General features: G+C 36.1%; 1 protein-coding gene across 1 annotated transcript in view; it reads left to right on the top strand.

Moving 5' to 3' along the window:
- Positions 1 to 22,629, top strand: part of RELN (reelin) — a 462,655-nt gene that overhangs the window by 200,537 nt on the left and 239,489 nt on the right. The window contains exons 5-6 of the mRNA XM_012650296.1: positions 7,579 to 7,611; positions 10,299 to 10,377. Coding sequence (XP_012505750.1) covers positions 7,579 to 7,611; positions 10,299 to 10,377 — 112 coding nt within the window. The remainder of the gene's footprint in view (positions 1 to 7,578; positions 7,612 to 10,298; positions 10,378 to 22,629) is intronic.

Below are 22,629 nucleotides of genomic sequence, written 5' to 3'. Positions count from 1 at the left end.
GTCTTTGTACCTGAAATATCTGTTACAAACGCTTTAATTTCTGTAACTTTTATGGCGTGTGAAACAAACCGAAGACCTGGGGGTATGCGTCTTGTACTCTCAACATGGGATGTATTTTCTACTCTCATTTGTCATCGTCTTTGATTTCACCACTTTATTGTCTTGTTAAGTTGTCTGCCTTTTTTGTAAACTGCCTTAAATCTATTTTAGAGCAAGAAAAATTGTATGATTCATCCTTAGGTATGTAAAGGAAAGTGAAAAGAAATATGAAAGAAGGCAAAAGGAAGATGACATATGTACAAGTGACTAGGAAGGGAGAGAACAGAGGAGATGGTTAGAATTTTCTATCAATAACAACAATGGTTTTAGCAATAATGCCTTGACGTTATCAATATCCATTCAGCTAATATTTTTGTAGCTACTTAGTGCCAGACATTGTATCTGGCCTTGGGGGTACAGAGATAGACAAGATAGAGTCTCATAGGAACTCACTATCTGATCAGCTCTGATTTCTACTCTGGCTTTTAAGGTTGCAACTGAAATAAAGATAGGCTCCCTTTCTCCAGAAGAGACCTTTTCCCCACCCACGGGAAATTAACTCATTTAGTTAGAGTATTGACTAAGCTTCTAGGTACTTGAGGTACTAAGCAAAGTACCTCAAACTATGGGTGGCTTAAATGGCTAGAAGTTTATTTCTTAGTCATAAACCAGTGTGGGGGTGGGTGGTCCAGGGCTGGTAGGTGTCTCTGCTGTGCACAGCACAGAGCTTCCCTACCTCAGGCCGAGCGGGCTGCTCCAGCACTCACCATCTCCTAGCAGCAGGGAGGGGATGGGCCAGGGAAGCATGCCCATTCCTTTAGGCATGACACAGCCCTGAATGAGATCCAGGTCACCTCTGTTCACCTCACATGGGCAGGACTTAATTCCTTTGTCACAGGAAGCTTCAGGGGCAGCTGAGAAATAGACTTCAAACTGGTAGCTACAAGTTCAGTTAAAATAAAGAAGGGGAGAACAGACATTGGTAAATCTCTAGCAATTTGGGCAAAAGGTTTCTTCTTCTTCCTCCTCCTTCTCCTCTTCCTCCTCCTCTTTCTTTTGATCCTAATGATTTTCCTTCTGACCTCTGTTATTTAGAAGCCATGTGTGTTCAGGTTTCATGTCAGTTTGTAGCTGTACTTCCTCTCATTTGCTTCATTTATGAACTTCATCTCTTTAAGTTCTCAAAGTTCTAGGAATTCACCAATTCACGTGGTATTGTTTTGTATTCTGATTTTTCACTTTTATTCATATCGTAGGCAAAGTTTTGGAAAATGTATGAATATCTCCCCAGAAAAGGTGAGGGCATGGGCATGATAAGATGATGAGTCATAAGTTCTGGTGTTTAATGTCCCATGATTGACAGCACATAGTAGAATAAATCTGAAAGAGGTCTCGGTCCCCCAATCATAGGTTATAAAGATACACTTTCACTTTGCTCCTTTTCCATGTATTTTAAAATATGAAAGAAGATAAGTTGTTATGAGACACAAATAGAGGTGGAAAATGAGAGAGAGGAAAGAGAAAAATAATTCTTAATATTGCTGGTTCAGTGTATAATTTAGCTGTGCTTAAATATTAAGTAATTTTTTATACTGATCATAAGTATATTCCTGAACACAGGGAGAACTATTTTCACTCCAAATTTATAACATTTTTGGAAGCTTAATTATCATACTTGAAGGTCAAATGGTGCTTTATTGCAATAAAATACAAAAAGTAATAAAGAAATTATTCCTGGGGAGATGAAAGTCTAGGTTCATAGCTCATTAAATGCTAACTTCACAGACCATGTCTAATTTGTCATATTTAGCTTTGGAAGTTTAATACATTTGAATTTCAAATTAGGCAAAGAGATACCTGAGGCAAAACTACCTAGGGCCTTTGAATTCCAAAATGATTCAGGAGATACAGTTCCTGGAACATAATACTTGTATTTGTAAGAATTGACTATCACTATATATATGATGATAGCGATATATATATATGGACTTAAAGCCTTTTTTTGTTTAAAGCAATCAATAATATTAACACAAAGCTCATTTACTATCCCCTCAATTCATTTTTAGGCACCCTTTCCTTTTTCTGCCCTGCATATCGAAATCTCTATCCTTTGCACTGAGTAATTTGTTCAACAAGTTCACTGAAATGTATTAGTACTACTATATTTTGGAGTCACATGATTACTTAAAAGGTTCTTTACAAAATAAGTCAGTCGAAAGAAAAAATATATTTGTCAAGAGAATGACCTTTGGGGGAATTAAACACGACCTCATTCTTTCTAATATGCCTATTCCAGGCTGCTGTGATCTATGAGATTCTGGTGGACTCAACGTTTGAAAGAGCATAAACACAGAAATGCTTTTTAAAAAATGAAGCTTTTCTTTATTCTTAGCATGTAATTTGTCTCCTGGAAAAATTAAATTGATGATGGGGAGGATTTAGGCTCCCATTTAATATTGATTTACCATATAATGATCCATGTTTATAATATTTATTTTAAAAAGCTCAATAGTTTAAGCTATTAAAATGTGATTAAGAAAAGTATGACTCTGAGCACCAAAATACAAATGAAATCATAGAAGCCAATATGGAATTGGAGGTGTTTGCTTCCTATTTCAGTTTACAGAGATGTTCTAACTTCCATGTCTATCTGCAGAGCTCAGCTAGTGCTCTCTTGACTAATGGCAGTGTCATAAGGATAAATTACTCATTATAATCTGTGAGATGCTCTAAATAATTGGAGATAATGTATAAAATATATTTGGTAAATGAAAGGTTATATTCACAAAGTAACTATGTAATGACAAGCAGTACATTAGTTGTGCTTAAAAGTTTGGGAAGGGAGCAATAAGTGGTTCTTATACCTCAAGGAAGGTCAGGTTAATTCACACTGAGTGGAAAATAGTGGGCTTTTAAAGAAAAATTTCCATCCTCTCCCACAAAATAAACTTTTTTTTAGGAAAAGACCTCCTACTTTGTGATGCTAGAACCATCACCAACACACAGATGTGTTAACATATATGAGCTAAGTTCTTTTCATCATTTACTCAAAAATGTGCCAGTATGCACTTTTTCTACTTTGATTTTAAACAAATAAATAGTAACCTTGTTTAAAGAGCCCAAGGAGCATGTTATTCCTTTGAAAATTTTGGTACTGAATTTACTTAATTGTCATGTTAGGCGCACTCAGTCCTTGTGATGTGAATTGCTTGTCTTGATATGAATTGGGTCTTCTCATGACTATTTCATATAATAATCATTCACCTCCACTATTTTTTTCCATAATTGTCTTTATCAAATCTGCATTAGTACAAAGTTCTTGTATTCATTCAAGGCAGTTCTAGTTTCTGTTTCATGCTAATTGATGGTGATTAATAAATCATTTCAAGAATAGCGCAGCTGAATAGAAAGGAAGTTCTACAAGCAATATATTTTTTCAAACAAATTTTAAAGTACCTTCTAAAAACACTGTTTCAGGTTTCTTTTATTCTCAACATATTAGCTTATTAATTTTAAAAATCCATTCTTGTCGTCTTTGCATAATCTATGAAATCTTAGTAAAACATATACTTAATCTTCAGGTTACTTAATACTACTCCAGCATCTGGGAAAACGCCCAGCTAAGGAAAGACTTAGAATGTCACTAAAGCATTTCATTACTGCTCTAAATCTTTGTATTCTGCCAAAACAAATAATCTGGGTAGGTCCCACTGGAGAGAGAATTTTGAGGACAAATAATTTTTAAGATACACTGCCATGAACATTAAAAGGAGTCTAGAAAAAGAAATGATTACACGTTTATGAACAATTTAGACACTCATAAGAACATTTATTTATCTGTATAATATTAAGAGATAGCATTATGCTTGAAATTTTTAAGTTTCCATTTTTTTCTTAACTGCTCTCAGGAGAGATTTTACTAATTAAATTAAGTAAATTTTCATTTATCAATATTTTCAATATTGATATTTCAATATTTATCAATATTTTCCTAGTAAAAATTGCTACCAATTTGTATTGCTAGCTTTAAATGAGTTTGGCTTTTTTAACTAAACTCAAGTCAAAGTATGCCATGCTCTCATTATTTCTTTTTAATTTTTTTATATGAAAATATTAAGGGGATGCAAATGCTTTTATTCTTAAACTTTTGCTGGAAACAGGCTTTTGAAAAAAGATGGTGGCTTTCGTTAGATTCTATCATAATTGCTACATTCTGTTAGCTTGCTTTTACTTTTTTTTATTATTTCAAAATATTACGGGGGTACAAATGTTTTAGGTTACATGGATTGCTTTTCTTATGCTTGAGTCAGAGTTATAAGTGTGCCCATCACCCAGATGTGTTCATTGTACCTATTAGGTAGGCTTTCACCAATTCCCTTCTCCCCGCTTCCCCCTGCTTGATTTCCACTGAGTTTTACTTCCCTCTGTGCACATGTGTGTTCATTGGTTAGTTCCCATTTAATAATGAGTACATGTGGTGTTTGTTTTTCCATTATTTAGGTACTTTACTTAAGATAATGGTCTCCAGTTCCATTCAAACTGTTGCAAAAAGCCTTAATTCATCCTTCATGGCTGGGTAGTATTCTATATACCACATTTTGTTAATCCACTCATGAATTGATGGGCACTTGGGTTGATTCCACATCTTTGCAATTGTGAATTGTGCTGCAATAAATATTCGAGCGCATGTGTCTTTTTGATAAAATGATTTCTTTTCCTTTGGGCAAATACCCAGTAGTGGGATTGCTGGATCAAATGGTAGGTCTACTTTTAGTTCTTTGAGGAATCTCCATACTGTTTTCCTTTTGGGCAAGATGTGTTTCCTGGAGGCAGCAGGTACTTGGGTTACATTTTTTCATCCATTCAGCCAGCCCATGTCTCTTGAGTGGAACATTTAAACTGTTTACATTGATTGATAGAATTGATACGTGGGATGCCATTCTGTTTACCCTGTTGGGTAGTACCTTATTGCTTTGTTTCACCTCTTGTGCTATTGTTTTATGTGAGCTCTGAGCTTTTGATTTTGGGTGGATTTACACTGGTGTTCTATTATGCTGATCATGTATAATGCAGCTCTGAGTATTTCTTGCAGGGCAGGTCTGGTCTTGAGAAATTACCTCAGTGTTTGCTTCTCTGGAAATGTCTTTATTTCTCCTTCATATATGAAACTTAGTTTTGCAGTGTAGAAAATTCTAAGCTGCCAGTTGTTCTGTTTAAGAAGACTGGTGATGGGACCCCAATCCCTTTGGCTTGTGAAGTCTCAGTTGAGAAGTCTGTAGTTAGCCTGATGGGTTTTCTCTTGTAAGTTACTTGATGTTTTCGCCTCATGGTTTGCAGGAATTCCTCCTTCCTGTTGACTTTGGCCAGTCTGATGACACGTTTCTTGGTGATTGCCTCTTTGGGATGAATCTCCCTCGTGTTCCTTGAGCTTCTTGTACCTGGATGTCTAAACCTCTAGCAAGACCAAGGAAGTTTTCCTGAACTATTCCCTCAAATAGATTCTCCAGCCCTCGTGCATTTTCTTTTTCACCCTCAGGGATTCCTATGGTTCTTATATTTGGCCGTTTTACATAATGCAGTATTTCTTGTAGGCTTTGTTCATTCCTCTTAATTCTCTGTCCTCCTTGACAAAATTTGTCCATTTCATTTAGAAGAACTGATTTACTTTGATTCAAAAACATACCAGTTTCAAACTATATCTGTCCAAGTATTATTCTTGTTTCAACCTGGTAATATTAACATGGAATTCACAGATACTGCACAAATTGAAAAGCAACTCTAAAATTATTATATGAACATCAACAAGATATTCTTCAAATTGTTCTTGTAGTTTCTTTTTGCAGACAATTTATAAAATGTTGGGAATCACAGTTAAAATCTTCTGGAAATTGAGTCATGTTAGGAAAATGTATAAAATCATTATTGATTTGTATTTTGGAAGTTTTAATTTCAACATAAATTTTCTTACTTTTCCAGCTAGTTTGCAAATAAACTTTTGCTTTCCTTGATGCTTAAAATTTAGCTTGTTCATATGCATTGTGATATTGATGTGAGAACATGCATCATTATAGCAGGTTTTTGTCATTGATTATTAGATAATTGGCAAGTATTTCTTTTGTGTTAAGAAAATCTTTAATTAGAATTAACAGTTCATTGAATCTTTGTAAAACTCTTCTATGACTTAACCAATAAGCATTGGCACAAAGTATAAAATTATTAAATTTGTTGTCTTCTGTTTTTTTTAAGAGTTCCTTAAACTGATGATGATTCAGAGCATTTGTGTGCACATACTAAAAGATTTTCACACTGTATCCATCACATGTTCCATAGAGTCAGCTTCAAAAAACTGTGCACAACTATTTTAATATGTGTAATATGTTGATATGAAATAATGACAAATATCAGTCTCTTTTTTTAAAATGCTAAGTCTAGATTTTTAATCCAACATAGCTGAAGCACTGCCTGTTGTGAGAGAACTAATTTTTTTCCATATCTAGCTGAAATTCTTCTTTGAAAGATATAAAAGCCTTAAAAATATCTATGTATTGAATTCTGATTTTTAGATATTGAGTTGATACTTCTTCATAGATTTAAAAATGCTTTGGGTGAAAAAACCTAACCAAAGTCTTATTGGGCAGTGTCCTTTATCTCCATACTCTTCCAGAGTGCCCTTTTAAAAAAATGCTTATTTGAACATGCCATTCCTTTGCTCATACATGTTCAGGAGATCATCATGCTTTTATGGTAAAGTCCAAATGCCTTAGCGTTCAATTTCATGATCTCCTCCTTATATATTCAACTTCACTCTTTCTACTATTTCCTCTTAAACGTTCATCCAGTCATGCTGAAGTTGTTATGCTTCTCCCAAAAGGCCATTCTCTCTTATTTCTCTGTGCCATTCCACTTTTACTCCAGAAAGAAGCCTCTCTCCCCTCCCCCACCTCCACCTGTTTTCCTTCTACTATTCTTTCAAAATTCAGCAGAGAAATAATCTTCCCTGGAAACTTCTCTGGACACCTCTAGTCTGCCTGGAGTTAGCATCACTCCTTTGTCCCCAGCTCACCCCAGCACCCTCTGAACATCACATAACACTTACCCCATATTGTAATTTTCCACACCAGCTCCTCGAGGGCATGGACCATGCTTCTTGTCTATTTCCCTAATGCCAGGCACAGTTCCTGGCATGTAATGGGTGCTCAGAAAGGGTTTTGGCCTATCCATTAACTGTCTCATCACATTTATATTATGTGCTTCAAGGGATATCTGACTAAACCTGTATAGTAAATAACTGTCCCATGTGTAAGTGGTTCTACTCTTCATTGTAGGAGAAATCCATTACTTTTAATAAACAGAATTGGCTATCATATTTTAGGATGTTTATTAGCATTTTTTTCTTACTCCTAGAAAAACTAAAAAGTCTCTAGCCATTTTATTTGTTTAGTGTGACGTAAGTTTTGTAACTATATTTGTGATTGTTTATTACTGGACTTTGCTTTTGTTACTAATCAATCATCTTTCCCCTTTCCTCTCTTGGTTCAGCTCCAACAGAGGCCACTACGCACCCACATCTAGGTAAGTGTTTAAGACTCTGATATCATTAACCTTAGTACTTGATCTCCTGTTTTACTCTTCTGGCTATGTGAGCAGATGTGATAGAGGTAAGAAAAGTCTCTCTCCTCTCTGATTTGTTGATCATTCACTGAAATTAGACTAAGGTACAGATTATGCTTGAACACAGAACCTCCTGAAGAAGTGATCATGCTGCCCAGCTAGGGGCCTGTGCAGGGACTTTTGTACCTGTTGGGACCCTCATCCCTGGGATCCTGTTGAGTGTGACCTTTCGTGTTCTAATGCTGAATTTTCCCCAGAGCTCCTACCTATCATAAATACTAGGGCATAGCGGCACTGGATAAGGAGCTATGAATGTGGAAGAATTGAGATCACTGCAGATTTGAATTTTCTGCTCAAATTAGTACTCAGTTGTAAAAAGAGAAACAATTTGGGTATCTCTTTAAAACTTGGAATTAGACTGTTTAAATCCGCTTTTTAAAATGGCACCATGTTTTTTTCATAGTGTCAGGTACTTAGTGGTCCACAGTTCTTGAGGCAGGGTTGCGTAGTGGTTAAGAATACAGATGCTGGAGCCAAACTGCCTGGGTTTATCTCACCTTCACCACTTGCTGGATATATGACACTGAGCAAGTTACTTAACCTCTCTCTGCCTCAGTTTCCTCATTTGTAAAATAGCATTAATAGTAGTACCTACCTCATAGGGTTGATATGAGGATTAAATGAATTTGTATTTATAAAGTGTATAGTAAATGATACAATTGTCTTTGGAAATAAATAAATACACGAAGAAATAACCAGTGAGGCTTACCCATTGCCTTTGTTAAAAAAAAAGTCTCTAAAACAAGTGATCTCTAAGGGTTAAGTTTCTCATTTGTGTCAGTGAAGACCTATTTTAAAAGCAGTTTTCTACATTATACTATTTAATGAGATTGAAAAGAAATCATCCTAGCTGGTTGCAGTCTTTTCACATGTCTCTCACTGTGGGACTTCCAGATAGGTCAGCTATTTGTCTCTTGGGCTTTTCCTTTCAACCTATAAACCCAATTAATTTATTTTTCTCTTTGGAAACTCTGCCTTGAGAAGCTTTACTTTTATGTAATGCTACAGCTTGGGGCTCCTCTTATTTGGCAGATGAATGTAAGTGCTTAGAAGCATGCCTTCTGGCAGCCAAGACAGGCTGGTGACCCGCGGTGGCCCAGCCAAGTCTCAGCCAGACTGGGGAACGGAGAGAGCTGTACCCTGTAGGCTTGCAGGCACTGCATCTAATCGCTCAGAGGAATCATTAAACCACTCCCATGCACAGAATACCTCACAGTGTTCTCTCCAGTGCGTATTCATATTCTCCCTGTTCTCATGCCTAAGGCTTCGAGCCTGAGCATCCAGTCCCCTCAATACATGCTGATTCACTGGTTTCCATGGTTCACTATGTGCTTGCCTGCTGGCATACCTGGTATAAAGGGGGCAAGGACTGCCATAGGTGAGGATGTCACCAAAGAGAATGTGAAAGTATGCTTCCTCGTATTTGGAAGTGATTTTAATTACCCAGTGAGTTCAGAGAATTATAATATATTTGAGTGAGCCCAAAAAACATGAAATACCACCTTTAAAAAAACATTCTGGCTTTTTTTTTGGTTGTTAATCAGATAATATGATTTTAATTTTTCCAAAAGGCATCAGTTAGCTAGTTCAAACAAAATTGTAAAGGTCCAAAGAATTTATATTAACTAAAACAAACTTCCTAAGAAAACCATAGGAATCGGATGAAAGGGTTGTTTATAAAGTACTAAATTAATTTTTACAACTTGAGTAGAAACAATTATTGTTTCTCACACAACCTTAAAAATGATCACACACAGATTGTAGCTGCCATGAAATTATTTTTACTTGTTTACCCTCTATTCAGTGGAAATATGTCCTATACAGTTTATGAAAATATTCTTTTCTTTTGACATGCCCAAAGTTCTTTTAGTGCTTAAAAATAGGTATTTCATATAATCTCAAGTGTATCGATAATATATTTAAAACCATGTAATGTTCCCTGGCATTCCTCCTGACTTCTAAATTGACTTTATTTGGCAATTTTAGTTACTCATATAATTTCTCCTATGCGCTTCTGAGAGAAAAAAAGTTAACAATTTAAAACGCATTAAATAAAAAATGAATGAATACAGGGAATGAGAGAAAGCAATCCAGGGCAAGAGTGATGGGAGGAAAGAGAAGAAAAAATGGATCAGTAAATTACGGCAACTTTAGCTAACAATAAATAGCCAGAATGTTCTGTACACGTCCATGCTTTAAAGTGAGTTAGACACCGAATCTGTCTGGGTGGTCTGTTGGAAGCCATGGATGAGTATGTGCTGAAATGTGAGGGACAAGTCCTGTGTGGCCTCTACTTGTAGCTTGGTGCCGACCTGGGCCTTCCTGCCTCTCCTGCCCGGTGACAGTTTGGTAGGCCTCTCTTCAGGGGCTCTGGTTTTTGGACTTCTAGATATCGACACAGCAGAGCCTTTGCTCTTGTCCCTTAGTAGTTTAGGGACAAAATAAATATAACGAACTGCTCATTTAAAATTCAGTTTTAATTTAAAATACTGTGACTCTTCATAAATGTAGCATGTTGACACTTTTGTTTAGCTAAATTTACCGTTGTAGTATATAATTCCTTCCTAAATGCTTTCTTTTTCTTTTAGCTGAAATACATAGTGACAGCATCATCCTACGAGATGACTTTGACTCCTATCACCAACTGGAATTAAATCCAAATATATGGTAAGTTACAGGAATATGCCTCACTGCGGTTTGTTTAATGCAAAGAATGATGCTGACTGCTCCCTTAAGGAGCAGTTACTTAAAATTGAATTGCTCTTTAGTGCTAAGGTATCAGTGAGGATTGTTAAACTGTGGAACTGGGCTTAATGTAGACTACACATGATACCTATTACTTGACTTCTTTAAGAACTGAATCTAGGTGCTCCTCAAAGCCATGGGTGTGGCTGGATTCTTTTTTCAGTTTTACAAGATCTTTACATAGAAAACATTATGCTATCATGTGTCTAATAATTCCATTTATGTCAAATGATAGAAGGGAAATGGTTTATCTGAAATGACAATTGATTTGAGTTATACTTCCAAATAATTGCTAAGTTATTGGGTCACCTCATTATTTATATTCCAGTCTCTCCTTCAAAGGCTAAGTGCATGGGATTTTCGAGGACAAATAAATAATGAACCATAACTCATTAAAATCTTGTTGAATACATATATGGATATTGAATTTGTTGGCAATTTGTTACATTTTTGCTGACTTTGAAGGAGTAAGTCTGATGACCCAGAACTATAGTCTGCATAATTTGGAACAATATCTGAATTTGGATTTTCTGTGATACTAAACCTTTTTATGGACAGTGAAGAGTTCAAGATAAATTAGACACTCTAATGTAAATTTTCAAGTTACAACTGAAATCACAGCAGTACTCAAGACTAAAAAGGAGAATAACTGTTTCATCCTTGAATGTCAGTGTATGATATTCATTCCTGTTCTGTTTATTTTCACTGTTTTAACAGATATTTAGCAGTAATTATTTTTATTTATGTAGTAAATTAAAAAGAGATATGATTCTCACAAGTAGCTCATAGTTTAGTAGAGGAGACACTAAAAATACATTTTTTTAAAAGCTTGTAATCCAGGATAGACATCCTCACATGTGATTAGAGGGGAACAAATAACACGTACTGGAGGAATTCCAAAAGGGAGAGACAACCCTAATGGGAGTTTCTTGGAGAAAGTGGCCCTTGACCTGAGAGTCGAAGATAACATATAGATGGGAGAAAGTGTTGGGGCTTTAATATTAGGCAAGGAACTTTTATATCTTTTCTAGAAGGAAATATAGATCTATACTATAAATATAGAAAAAGATAATATCAGGCTAGACAGAAAGTCTAGTCATAAAGTTTCATAAATTATATGCCATTTAAAGAAAGAATTTATCAACAGAACTCTACTTCTTTATGAATATTCCCTAAGTATACATTTCCTAAAATAAATTGGAAATCTTTATTAAGAAAAGGCAAATAAAAACCTTTCTAAGCACTACTTTTACCCAGGAAAAATTCTCTACTTCTCCTGACATTTGGCATTTTTATATTCCATTAATATAGATGTTATCAGATGATTTGTTTCTTTCAAGGCAAGTTCATTTCTGTCAAGCTAATTCATTTCCTTCAGTGAGCTTTCTTGACAAATATAAAATGTGACTTTTATGTGGTTCAAATTCTGTTGTTTTTAAAATCAATAAAATGTGATTGATTTTGCTTCACCCATTTTCATGACTGATCTGGTATGTGCTTTCTTGACCAAAGTTATGGATTTTGTGTCCCTTTTACTTAAGCTATGGTTTTTCCTACTTTTTTTTTTTAAAAAAAAAAAAAACCTTTTTTACCTTAAAAAGTCAAGTACTTCTGTCTTCTATCAAATATATGTCAGTGTAATTTTACTTTCTCCCTTACTGCCCACAATCTCCTTCACTTAGCCTCTTTAAGATTAAAAAAGAGGGAGACAGAGAGAGAAAAGAAAAAGAAACCTATGAAGCTTTCATTACTTCAGAGGTTACTTTGTTGAACAAGAGGTGGCGGAGGCTCTGAGATCAGGCCAGTCTGGTTTGACTCTTGAGCAAGCCACTTGCCAACTGGGTACCTGGAGAAAAGCAAAAAACTGCTTCACTTCTCTGAGCTCCATTTCCTTGCCATAAAAGTGAGGCAAATACTGTCCTTAAAGCATTACTTCAAAGTTTGATGAGTATGAAAGGGTCTGGCACTATGCCTGGTGTATTGTAGGTGCTCAATACAGGTTAGTTCTTTCCTGTGATGTATTTATACATTGGACTAGTGTCTCTTCTATGCCCAAATATGATTTACAAAATCATTAATATTAAAATAGTCATAAGCTAATTTATTTAACTGAGTTCCCAAGTTTTCCTTCATTGCATTTGAGTGATAAACAAATACCAATTTAAATATGTATGTATTATGTAATCTATGGAACACATATTAATGAAAATAGCATTGTAGCAGAATCATAGAGGAGGAAATAAAGAGGATATTAGATGCCTTGAACCCCTTAGAAATAAACATAAGCTTCCTAAAGCCAGAAACCAACACCCAGTAAAATCAGATATCCCAGTGAAATATTTTCAGTAAAGTAATGAAGCTCTGCTTTGTTTTGGAAACTTATAGGCAGTTTTTACCCTCCCGAAGTCTCTACTTTCTTGGTACACATTTTGTCACATGAGTTCCATCCCTTATAATATTGTCTTTGACTCTCTTTACCCTAGAGGAGAATCAGAAACCCAGTGCAGCTTTGTGGCAATGTGGAAGAGAGAATCCTTGCTGCTGACTCTGTCTCTACCCACTGCCACATACCACCAGACAGAAGCAAAGCACCTGGTGTGCTGCTTTGGGCCAAATTCTCACAGCTCAAGACATCACCAAATAATTTGTCTCAAGAGAAAAATGTGTTACTTATAGAGCATGTTTCTCCCACGGGGTTCTAAAAGCTTCATATGCGTTATTTAATTTGTAATTTTTATGGACAAGCAAGAGGAGAAATTAAGAAACTAAAGTTATATCTCTGCAATGTTGGGGAGGTAGATAAGTTTAAAAGGGAAATCACTCATGACTTATTTGCTTCCAATAACTTCACCAATGAAATCAACTTTTCTATTTCATGTAATTCTTTCATATTCAGAATTGTTATCTCATGTACAAATGACTGTACATAAGAAACAAGGAACATAAAACAGTGTTACTGTTATTATGAATGAAGGTATCAGCTAAGTTACAATTCAAGTGTTTGATGGCTGTTGGAATAGAAACAAGAAACTTTTCACATCAACTCAGTATTGAATGCATTGTCTACTCAGTTAAGTATTTGAATTGATTTAAAAATTAAGAAATTTACTTTGTGAAAAGTTCAAGTAATCAAAAATTATGAAAAATAAAAATAAGCCTTCATCCCACATTGGAACTTTATTCTTTTTCTCCAGAAGCATCAACTGGGGTAACAGTTTTTGTGAGTCCTTCTGGAAATTGTTTATGCTTTTGCGAGTGTAGTAGTTATGAATTCTGTCCATAAACTTGGGTATCAGAAAAATAAATCTTTATTCCTTCGTAACCCAACTTAATTTCTTTTTATTATTCCCCTTTTACCACGTTAGTGGAAACTTAATTTTGGTCAACTCTGGCTTGCCCTCTTCTATTTTTCTTATCGTGTAGCTAAGTTTCAGCGGGCTTATTAATACAAAAGCAAGGGTAGGGTGAGGATGCACCTCTGGTCTCCAGTAATCTGTTCTTGCAGATATTCACTGAGTCCTCCATTATCTCATCTAGTCCTTGGTGACTAGTCCACACAGACAGCCTTTGTCCCTGTCCTAAGCACTCCTTCAGGGTGGTAGCTCCGTTTTGAACCTGGCTTGAGGGCATGGAAGATGTTCTGCTGGTCCTGGACTTGAGCCATAGGCATCTTTGCGATGCTGTCCACTGGTGTGTCATTGTGCAACTCTGGTCCTGCCTCCCTGAGATGCAGACCATAGATTCCTTCTACATTTTGCCCCCTCCCCCAGATCTCTCTAGGGCTCTGCTAGGGAAGTGGTCCTTTTTTGTCCCACTCATCCAGCTGCTGCTTATTGCCTTGTTTAAGTAGGAGATGAGAAGTAAAGTTACAAGTAAAGGGAAGAACAACACCCCTTTATGTGAGTATAGTGGCAGTTCAGGCATGATGAGAGTGAGGTTTCTCCACTTTGACTTTGCCATGATGTTGGACCACACACACTAACCTCATCAATTCCAATGTGCCATTGAACTCAAGGGCATGGGAAAAAGTGCAGATGGAACACCACCGATTTATCAGTGCCGCTAACAATTCTCCATTGGCAAGTATGTCCAATATGAATGTCCCACTAATGGAGGAGTCAGTGGTGTCTTAGTCATACAGCAACAACCCTTCAACCTCCTCCCCCCAAAATGGGAAGAAAAACATATAACTAAATTTAGAAGAACGTAAGGAACCCCAACTATGTTTTACCTCATTAACTTTTTTTTTTTTTTAGCAGCTACTGCTTATACATCAACTATACTTCCATGGTTCCTTTTTATGGATTAAACTATTTTAACACTGTCAATATTTCATATGAATGGAGAAAAATCTTGAGTTTTTCAAAAGAGAAATATACTTAAGAGCCAAAACTGGAACCATCTCAGGTGTTCATCAACAGAAGGATGGATAAACAGTGATACATTCTCACAATGGACAGTACCCAGCAATAGAAAGGAACAAGTTCTTCATAGTTGCAACATGGATGAATCTCAAATATGTTGTATGAAGGGAACCAGACCCAAAAGAATTCATTCCACTTACATGAAATCCGGAATAGGCAAAATTATCTAAAATAATATAAATTAGATCAGTAATTTTCTCAGGAATGGAGAATTGACTAGAAAAAGGGGCACATAGCACCTTTCTGGGGTGCTGATTATGTTATATATCTTGAGGGGGGTTACATAGATGTGTGCATTTGCAAAACTTGAGATCTACATAGAAATTTACCTCAAAAAATTTCAACAATATAAGAAAGTAATAGGAAAAGCAATGAGAAAAAATAAGAAATAGGAGATATTTCTGATTCATAACTTGAAAAGAGAACAAGAGCTAAAGGAACTAAAACATAAATGGCTTCTTAAAAAGGATTAAGTTTTTAAAAAAATTGTCTTTACCCTTTGTTTTGCTTAAGTTATCCCTTTAATGCTTGTTTGCTGAAGATCACAGAAGCCATCCGGAGCTGTCATACACTAGGCTCTGATGTGCTAGTGGGAAATGAACTATTAAAAAATACAACGATAAATGGCAACTAGATGACAACAGATGTTTCCCCTCCAGCACAATGATAGAACAATAGTAATAGCAGAGATGAGGAAAGAACAGGAGTTGCTCCTCAGAAGGAACATCTTAGATGAGCGAGTTGTGATGCCAATGGGGATATCAGACATCAAGAAGAAAGATACAAATGAAGTTGTCTCGGCTCCTCTGGTACATGGAAGTCCTCCATCAATAGGGTTATGATACAGAAAGCCTCACAGTTTGCAGCTAAGGAAGCTAAAGCAAGGTTGGCATTTCATAGGCTTGCTAGAATCAAGAAAAGACTAGAACATTTCCATTTCTATATGTGTTAAACAGTCAAATTACAGGACCAGGGAAATAGAGATCTTAGACTCTGCTGCATCTGACATTCTCTTGGAAATATTAATTTATTAGAACAATTAATATGAAATGGAGCAAAAAGATTGGTGATTTGGCTTACTGACATGCATTTCCTTTGAGAAAAAAAATTGAACAAAGAATATAAAAATACTGAGATTTTAGGATGAGGGGTGAGTTATTCTAGCTGGAGCTTTACTTAATGATAGCTTATCCTATAAAAGAAAAGAAGTTAAGCAAGCAGTAAAACCACTTTGTATTTCATTAGTTTCTTGGCCTCCCTCACACCCCATAAATAACAAAAACAAAGAGGATGCCTCCATTTAGTAGCCAAGTGTGAGAACCACAGTGTAAGTGGAGTGTCTAGGTAGTCAGAAACAAGTAAGACTGATGAACAGATAACTGAGAAAGAAATTGGATAAAAGCATCGCCACTTTGCTCAATGTCCCACAGGGCAGTAAGCCTGCAAGACCATGCTGGTAAGAGAGGAGCATGAACCTTACATTTTTTCAAGAGCAAGTGACTATAGGAGATTCAGAAAAGATGAAAAAATCAGGCAAAGTAAATATTTTGTCTGATGTCCTATCCTTGCCAGAACCTCTTACATATCAGTGTGTTTTCAAGTTGTGTAATTATAATTTGATTTGGGGAGTATAATAGTTCAATATTCTGATCTTATGTGCATCTTTCTCTAGGTTTTTCTCTTACTTCCTCCCTCTTGATTTCTTTACCTCTTTCCTCTCTCTCTCACTCTCTTTTGTTAATAACTTTTTCTCTTATTACGAAACTCTCCTCTAACTTTCCTTTCTAGCTTCATCCCCCTCCTTCCTCTTCTTTTCCTACCATGATGTAATTGCTCTGGGGAAAAACTTCATCTACAATAGAAAGATTAACCAGGAGGTGTCCCACTAATAAAATAAAGAGTGAAGCTGGAGGCTTATTACTGCCTTGTTTAACTTCTGTTTTAGATGACAAAAACAAGAGCTCACTCAATGGAATTAAATGTCAAGTACATATGAAACAAGTAAGAAAATATATCTTCAAGCAGCATGTAATGGAATTCACCATAGTAGGAGGTCAGAATATCATGTGCAGTAGTAGGATTTTAGATGGGTTATTTTTAACCCAAATAACATTTGTCATTGTACCTGTTAACGAAGAAGAGATCAAATTTTTAAATTCCCTGGTGAAATAAGAAGAGTTCTCTTACCTTCCTCAGTGAGAAGTAATGAGAAAGAATGAGCTATAAATGGAGTTTGTCATTTTCACTTTTAAAGCAGGTGTTAGCTCCTTAAAAAAAAAAAAGGCATGACATAGTTGAAGGTAATATTATTCTCAGTGTTATGGAGTGAACTTTTCCTTCTTGGTTTTCTAAAGATATTCCACATTTACAAAGAGAATAGGATATTCTGAAATTTATATTTTTTTAAAGCTTGATCTTTCACTTCTTGAAAATGATCACGTAAATTGCTTGCAAGTAAATAGTCATGACTTTTTAATTATAAAATATAGTCTCTTATAAAATATGGTCAAAAGTTGAGTATTCTGGTTGTTGAGGTTTGAATGGAAAGTAGAAGGAACTCTGGTGTCTCCGAAGAAGTCAGCCAACTGCCCAGCTACCAAATGGCCTGCAAGGTCCCATTTTCTTTGGTGGATTCACCAGTCCCTGATCTGGCCTCGCTTTGCAAGCTCACATGCCCAAATTTTGTCAGCACAGGCAGTGTGATCTGTAACCTGGGGTCGGAGACACGTTACCCTTGGGTCACGAAATTAATTTCCTTAGGTCAGGAAATTATAAGACATTTTTCTTTTCTTTTTCTTTTTCCAGTTCAAACGAACTTTTTAATAATCAGAACAAACATTCTTTAAATTATTTTAATAGCTCCATTCAGAAATGCTGGGGAATGTGTGCCAGTGACGCCTTCAGAAGCAATAAATTATGGATAGATAATACGATGTCCTCAGTCTTGGGGACAAATGGCATGTATCTCAAATGAGAGTTTGATGATAACTGATTGTGAGTCTCCAGGTGATTAACTTGTTTCAGCAGAGTGCCTAACGCCTGACTGATTTCACTCTGATCCAAAAAGAAGAATGAGTCATGTCATTAGACTGCTCTTGAGAAAGTAATATTTCAATTATTTATTTATTATTGGGATGATGTTAGCACCAACCATTCATAAATCTCCAGTTGTGCAAAGGAGCTTAATTTTCTCATTAATCCTCCTCCTCTTTCCTGCATCCTGAAAGCCTTTCTTAGTCACTGCAGTATGTGGGAACTCCAGACTCCGAGGACATTTCACTTCAGAGTGCCTGCTTGTTGGACATATTTTCTCATGTCTAATAATTGTAAATTCAGAATAAAAAGCACAATTATACCTTCAGAAGCATGCTCTCTCCTGCTCAAATGCATGTCACATATACTTCTTTGTCCCAAGACAAAAACAGCCACCTGCATAATAAAAAACAAGAAATAGAGAACTAACACTAAAATAACAAGCTTGCAAACTGCCAAGGAGTTTGTTACAGTGAAAAACAAAACCCTGGTTCAAAGTATTTCTTTTTCTTTTATGTTTATGGTTTGATCCTAGTTTTGTTGGTCAGCAAGTACCAGCCTTTATATTTATTGATTCTTTTATGTTTTTGTCAGTAAAAAAAAAAAAAAAAAAAAACAACCTATAGTGTACATGTAAAATAGATTGTGATGAATTATCTAGGGACATATATAGCCAAGGGGTACTGAATTTCAGTCTAGTGAATTCACTCTATGTTTTCTGTGAAATCTATGTCATTTCTCTTATGTTTGTACATTTTCATTAGCAAAACAAAATCCTTTTATCTTATAAATGAAAAAAAACAATTTTTAAAAGAAATCATTGTAAATTTCCAAAATAAACTTTGACAGTAAAAATGACAAACATTCTTTGAAATGCACATTGTTTTTATAAAGTTAGGATTTTTTCTCTTACTTACTAAAGCATTAGGGTGGAGTGGGAAGAATATTGGACAAAGAATCAGGGAACCTGAACTCTATCATTGTTTCATCATTTGTAAAATGAGGGGGTGATGAGATGCAGTGCTATTTCAGGTCCCCTCTAACTAAATGATCTGTGAACTCGAGCACTAGATAAGCTTCATGTGGAATCTAAGCATGTGATGAATAGGTTCAGAGAAGGGTTAATAAATTCAGGTTTTCAATGGTCTTTGAAGATTGCTACTGTTTCCCTTTAAATGTCTCTTAATCATATTGTTCATGGCAGAATATATTTTGAGGTGGGCAATTCATGTGATGTGCCATGGTATTTGTTAGATTCTTATGTTCTGTGTTTCATACTGGGAAATAGAAAAAAAGGGGAAAATGTTTCTTAGAGAAACATTCATATTACTTTTACTATTAGGCAGAGAAGCAATTTATTTCTAATCCTTAGCCTGGGAGGTCACATTCCTTTTAAAATTGAAAAACAAAAGTCTGTTTAACTGGGATTATTGAAAACATCCTTCTTCCCACAAATCTCGAAAGAGTATGTTACCTAGCTTTATAAAGCCCATCATTTTCCTGAGAGAATGAGAAAGTAGGAAAAATTCAGTTGTGAGGCTGTGGGTTTAAAATGCCAGCAACAAACGACAGCATTTTGGTTTTGTGTTTTTGCTCTGAGCCTAAAGAAAATTGAATCACTCATCATCCAGCAAAGTAATCCCTAGTTCTTAGGAACTCAGAGAACTTTTCTGAAAAGGAAGAGTAGAATTTCAGAACATTCAGATGGTCTTCACAAAGACCACCATCCTTTGGGGTTAAATATCTAATTCTACTCAAGCTAGTTAAATTGTTAGACACAGATGCATTCTGAGACAGTGAGAAGGATAGGACTGAACGAGCACTTGGGCATATAAGTATTGTTTCAAATTCTGGGGTGAGCCAGGAATTACTTTTCTTGGAATTTAGATGTTTATTTACATCTGTATGTTTTTAACATTAACCTTGTTTTCTTCTGGGAAGCCATGACCACCAGTTTGCTGTCTGTATCGTCTTGTCTGGTCTCTATTGGGATCATTGTGTTCATGATTTATCTTTCCCTTTATGATAATGACATTCCTATGAGTAGTTGTACAATGCTTAACTTTAATGATAGAAAAAATATTGGGAAACTCACTTTGATGGGCAGCACAGGTTGGTTAGGAACATGTATAGAAGTGAACCCCAGTGCCAATAATCATGGAAGAGTAAATGGAGATAGGCTTGGATTGATACACACTGAGGGGTCATGATGGTGGTTAGAGCTTTCCAGACCAGACCAAGAGCAATGTGATTGCTCCCCAGGGATCCATTCTTTTCTTCTTACTTTGTATACCCTCCCCTCTCCCCAAACCCTTAAAAATATATACTTCCATGATTTCAGCCAGATCTTAACCTGTCATGTTGGTCCCAATCTCCTTTCACTGAAGTTGTAAAAGTTCGACTGGTCATCTCCAACTGTCAGAAGAACCAGAAAGCAGGCAGTTTCCAAGTCCTGTAATTCTGTAGAGTCATGCTGAATAATATTAATATTGTACGTGCCAGTCACATATGGCTGTGGAACACTTGAAATGGCTTTTCTACTTTGCTCCATCCCCACCTTATCTCAAAGCATTATTGTATCTTACTTGGGTTACATCTGTAGCCCCCAGTCTTTTCTACCTCTAATCCTTTATTTTCTATAATATCAGTAATTTTCCTAAAGTTGGATTTGCATCATGACTTTGGAAACAACGGGAATTTGAATTCCAGTTCTGCAGTTTACTAAATGAGGATAAAAAATAGAGGGAGAGGGTTTTATACGAATTAACTGAGGTATTGTTTGTGGAGCTCCTATCAGTACCTGTTGCTTGGCAAATAGTGCGTGAAGCCTTCCATGAACTGGTCCCCACTTTCTAGCCCCATCCTTTGTGGTCCTTCTACATGTACAGTATGATTCCAGCCATACTGACCCACTGAACTAATAGTTAAGCTCGTATGTCATGATTTCTGCATTTCCTGTGCCCTATTACACACTCACCTTTTTTCCTTGCTTGAGTAACTTCTATTTCTGATTCAGGACCAGTTCTGGGGCCCCCTTCTTTGAAAGCTTTTCCTTACTTCCCAGTCTGGATTAGGTACCATCACAACCAGTGTATATTCCTGTTATAAAGAGTAAGGAGCAACGAAAAGTGTCGTGAGTATTGGAGTTAGCAAGCTCTAGGTCCAAATTGCAAACTGTAGGCTAAGTTCTAGGGGTGGGGAACCTGCGACCTTGGAGCCACATGTGGCCTTATGGATCCTTGAGTATGGCCTTTTGACCGAATCCAAATTTTACAGAATGCGTCCTTTTAATTTGTTCGCGGGGCCGCATTCAAGGATCCAGAGGGCCACATGTGGTCTTGAGGCTGCAGGTTCCCTGCCCCTGCGGGATCTGGCACATAATGGAATCCAATAAATAGCTATCATTGCATTGACATCCTCTGTTGTAATTGTTTGTTTACTTCTCTGCCTTTTCATTTCGAGTGTAAGCTCCTGGAAGAAAATGATGGTGTTTTATTGGTCTTTATACCACAGGGCCTGCAAATCCTCAACATAAGTTTACTAAATACAAGAATGAATTAATAAATGACAAGTGAATAAATGGCAACACAGGAAGCTAAGAGAGGGTTGGATTTGACCACCTAGAGGGATGGGCATTCAGGGTAAATTAAAATAAATTATGTTGACAAACCCAGACTGTGAGAAATTCAAGCAAAGGACATCTAAAAGACCTTGGCAGGGATCTGATAGATTTGTCCCGTCAGTCCTTGGTGAAGCCATTGTTTTTCCAAATAGCAGCAACCCCAGTGGATAATATCCAATAATTATAAATCTTTTAGTTTCTTCAATAGGGTACCAATGCCTTTTAAATTTTATTTTAAATTTCTGGATATAGAAAGCACAATGAAGAAGAGAAAGGTCTGGAGGAGTTGTTGAGTCAAATGGAAAGAATAGCTGTATATGTTTGCTCTTTTCTTGTGTTTACTATTTTGTTATTCCACAAAATAGAAGTGATTCTCCAAACACATCAAACATCTGTTGTCTATTCAAGGTTCCCTAATTCCAGACTGTAGGCCACCACCTTTAAACAATATACCGTTATCCAGGTCCTACTTGAATTCTGTTTAATCAAAACTATGGAAGAAGGGACCTGTAATACATACATCATATATACATTTTTTGATATATGGTTGATTTGGAAACTGCTGACCAATACGTGTAGATAGAATGATTGCTATAGAAATTTAAAAAGCAGGCCCCAAATTTCACATCAGGAGTGACACTTTTAGTTTAGAGTCACTGGAGGCAATGGCAGAGAGCCACTGTGTGATTTCTACATTCCTTCACTTCTTTCTTTGTCAAAGTTGATGTTTCTCTCAAGCCATTTCACAATGACTTGGAAGCCAAATAATCCTCATCTATCACCAATGAAACCCACCATAATTTTTGTGCTACTTCTCTGTACTTTTATCACAATCATAATCAGTTTAAAGAATTATTAATAGAAAAATAGTAGTAAGTTGCTCATGTAATAATAGGTTCTCTGGGGGAGGGGCCGGAAACTAATATTCCAGTTCTGGAGTAGATGAAAGTGGTAGAAATCCATGATAATAATAGTAATAGCAGGTAACACATCATGCTATTCTGAGTTCTTTAGACCTCAGACCTTAAAAATAGTTGTATTTATGAAGTTGTCTTATATTCATTTATTCATTCAACAAATATTTATGGAATACAA

This window comes from Propithecus coquereli, unplaced genomic scaffold, assembly GCF_000956105.1.
Source record: "Propithecus coquereli isolate 6110/MARCELLA unplaced genomic scaffold, Pcoq_1.0 Scaffold32, whole genome shotgun sequence".
Classification (NCBI taxonomy): domain Eukaryota; kingdom Metazoa; phylum Chordata; class Mammalia; order Primates; family Indriidae; genus Propithecus; species Propithecus coquereli.
Note: the sequence above shows the minus strand (reverse complement) of the source record. Positions and strands in the feature narration are given on the sequence as shown.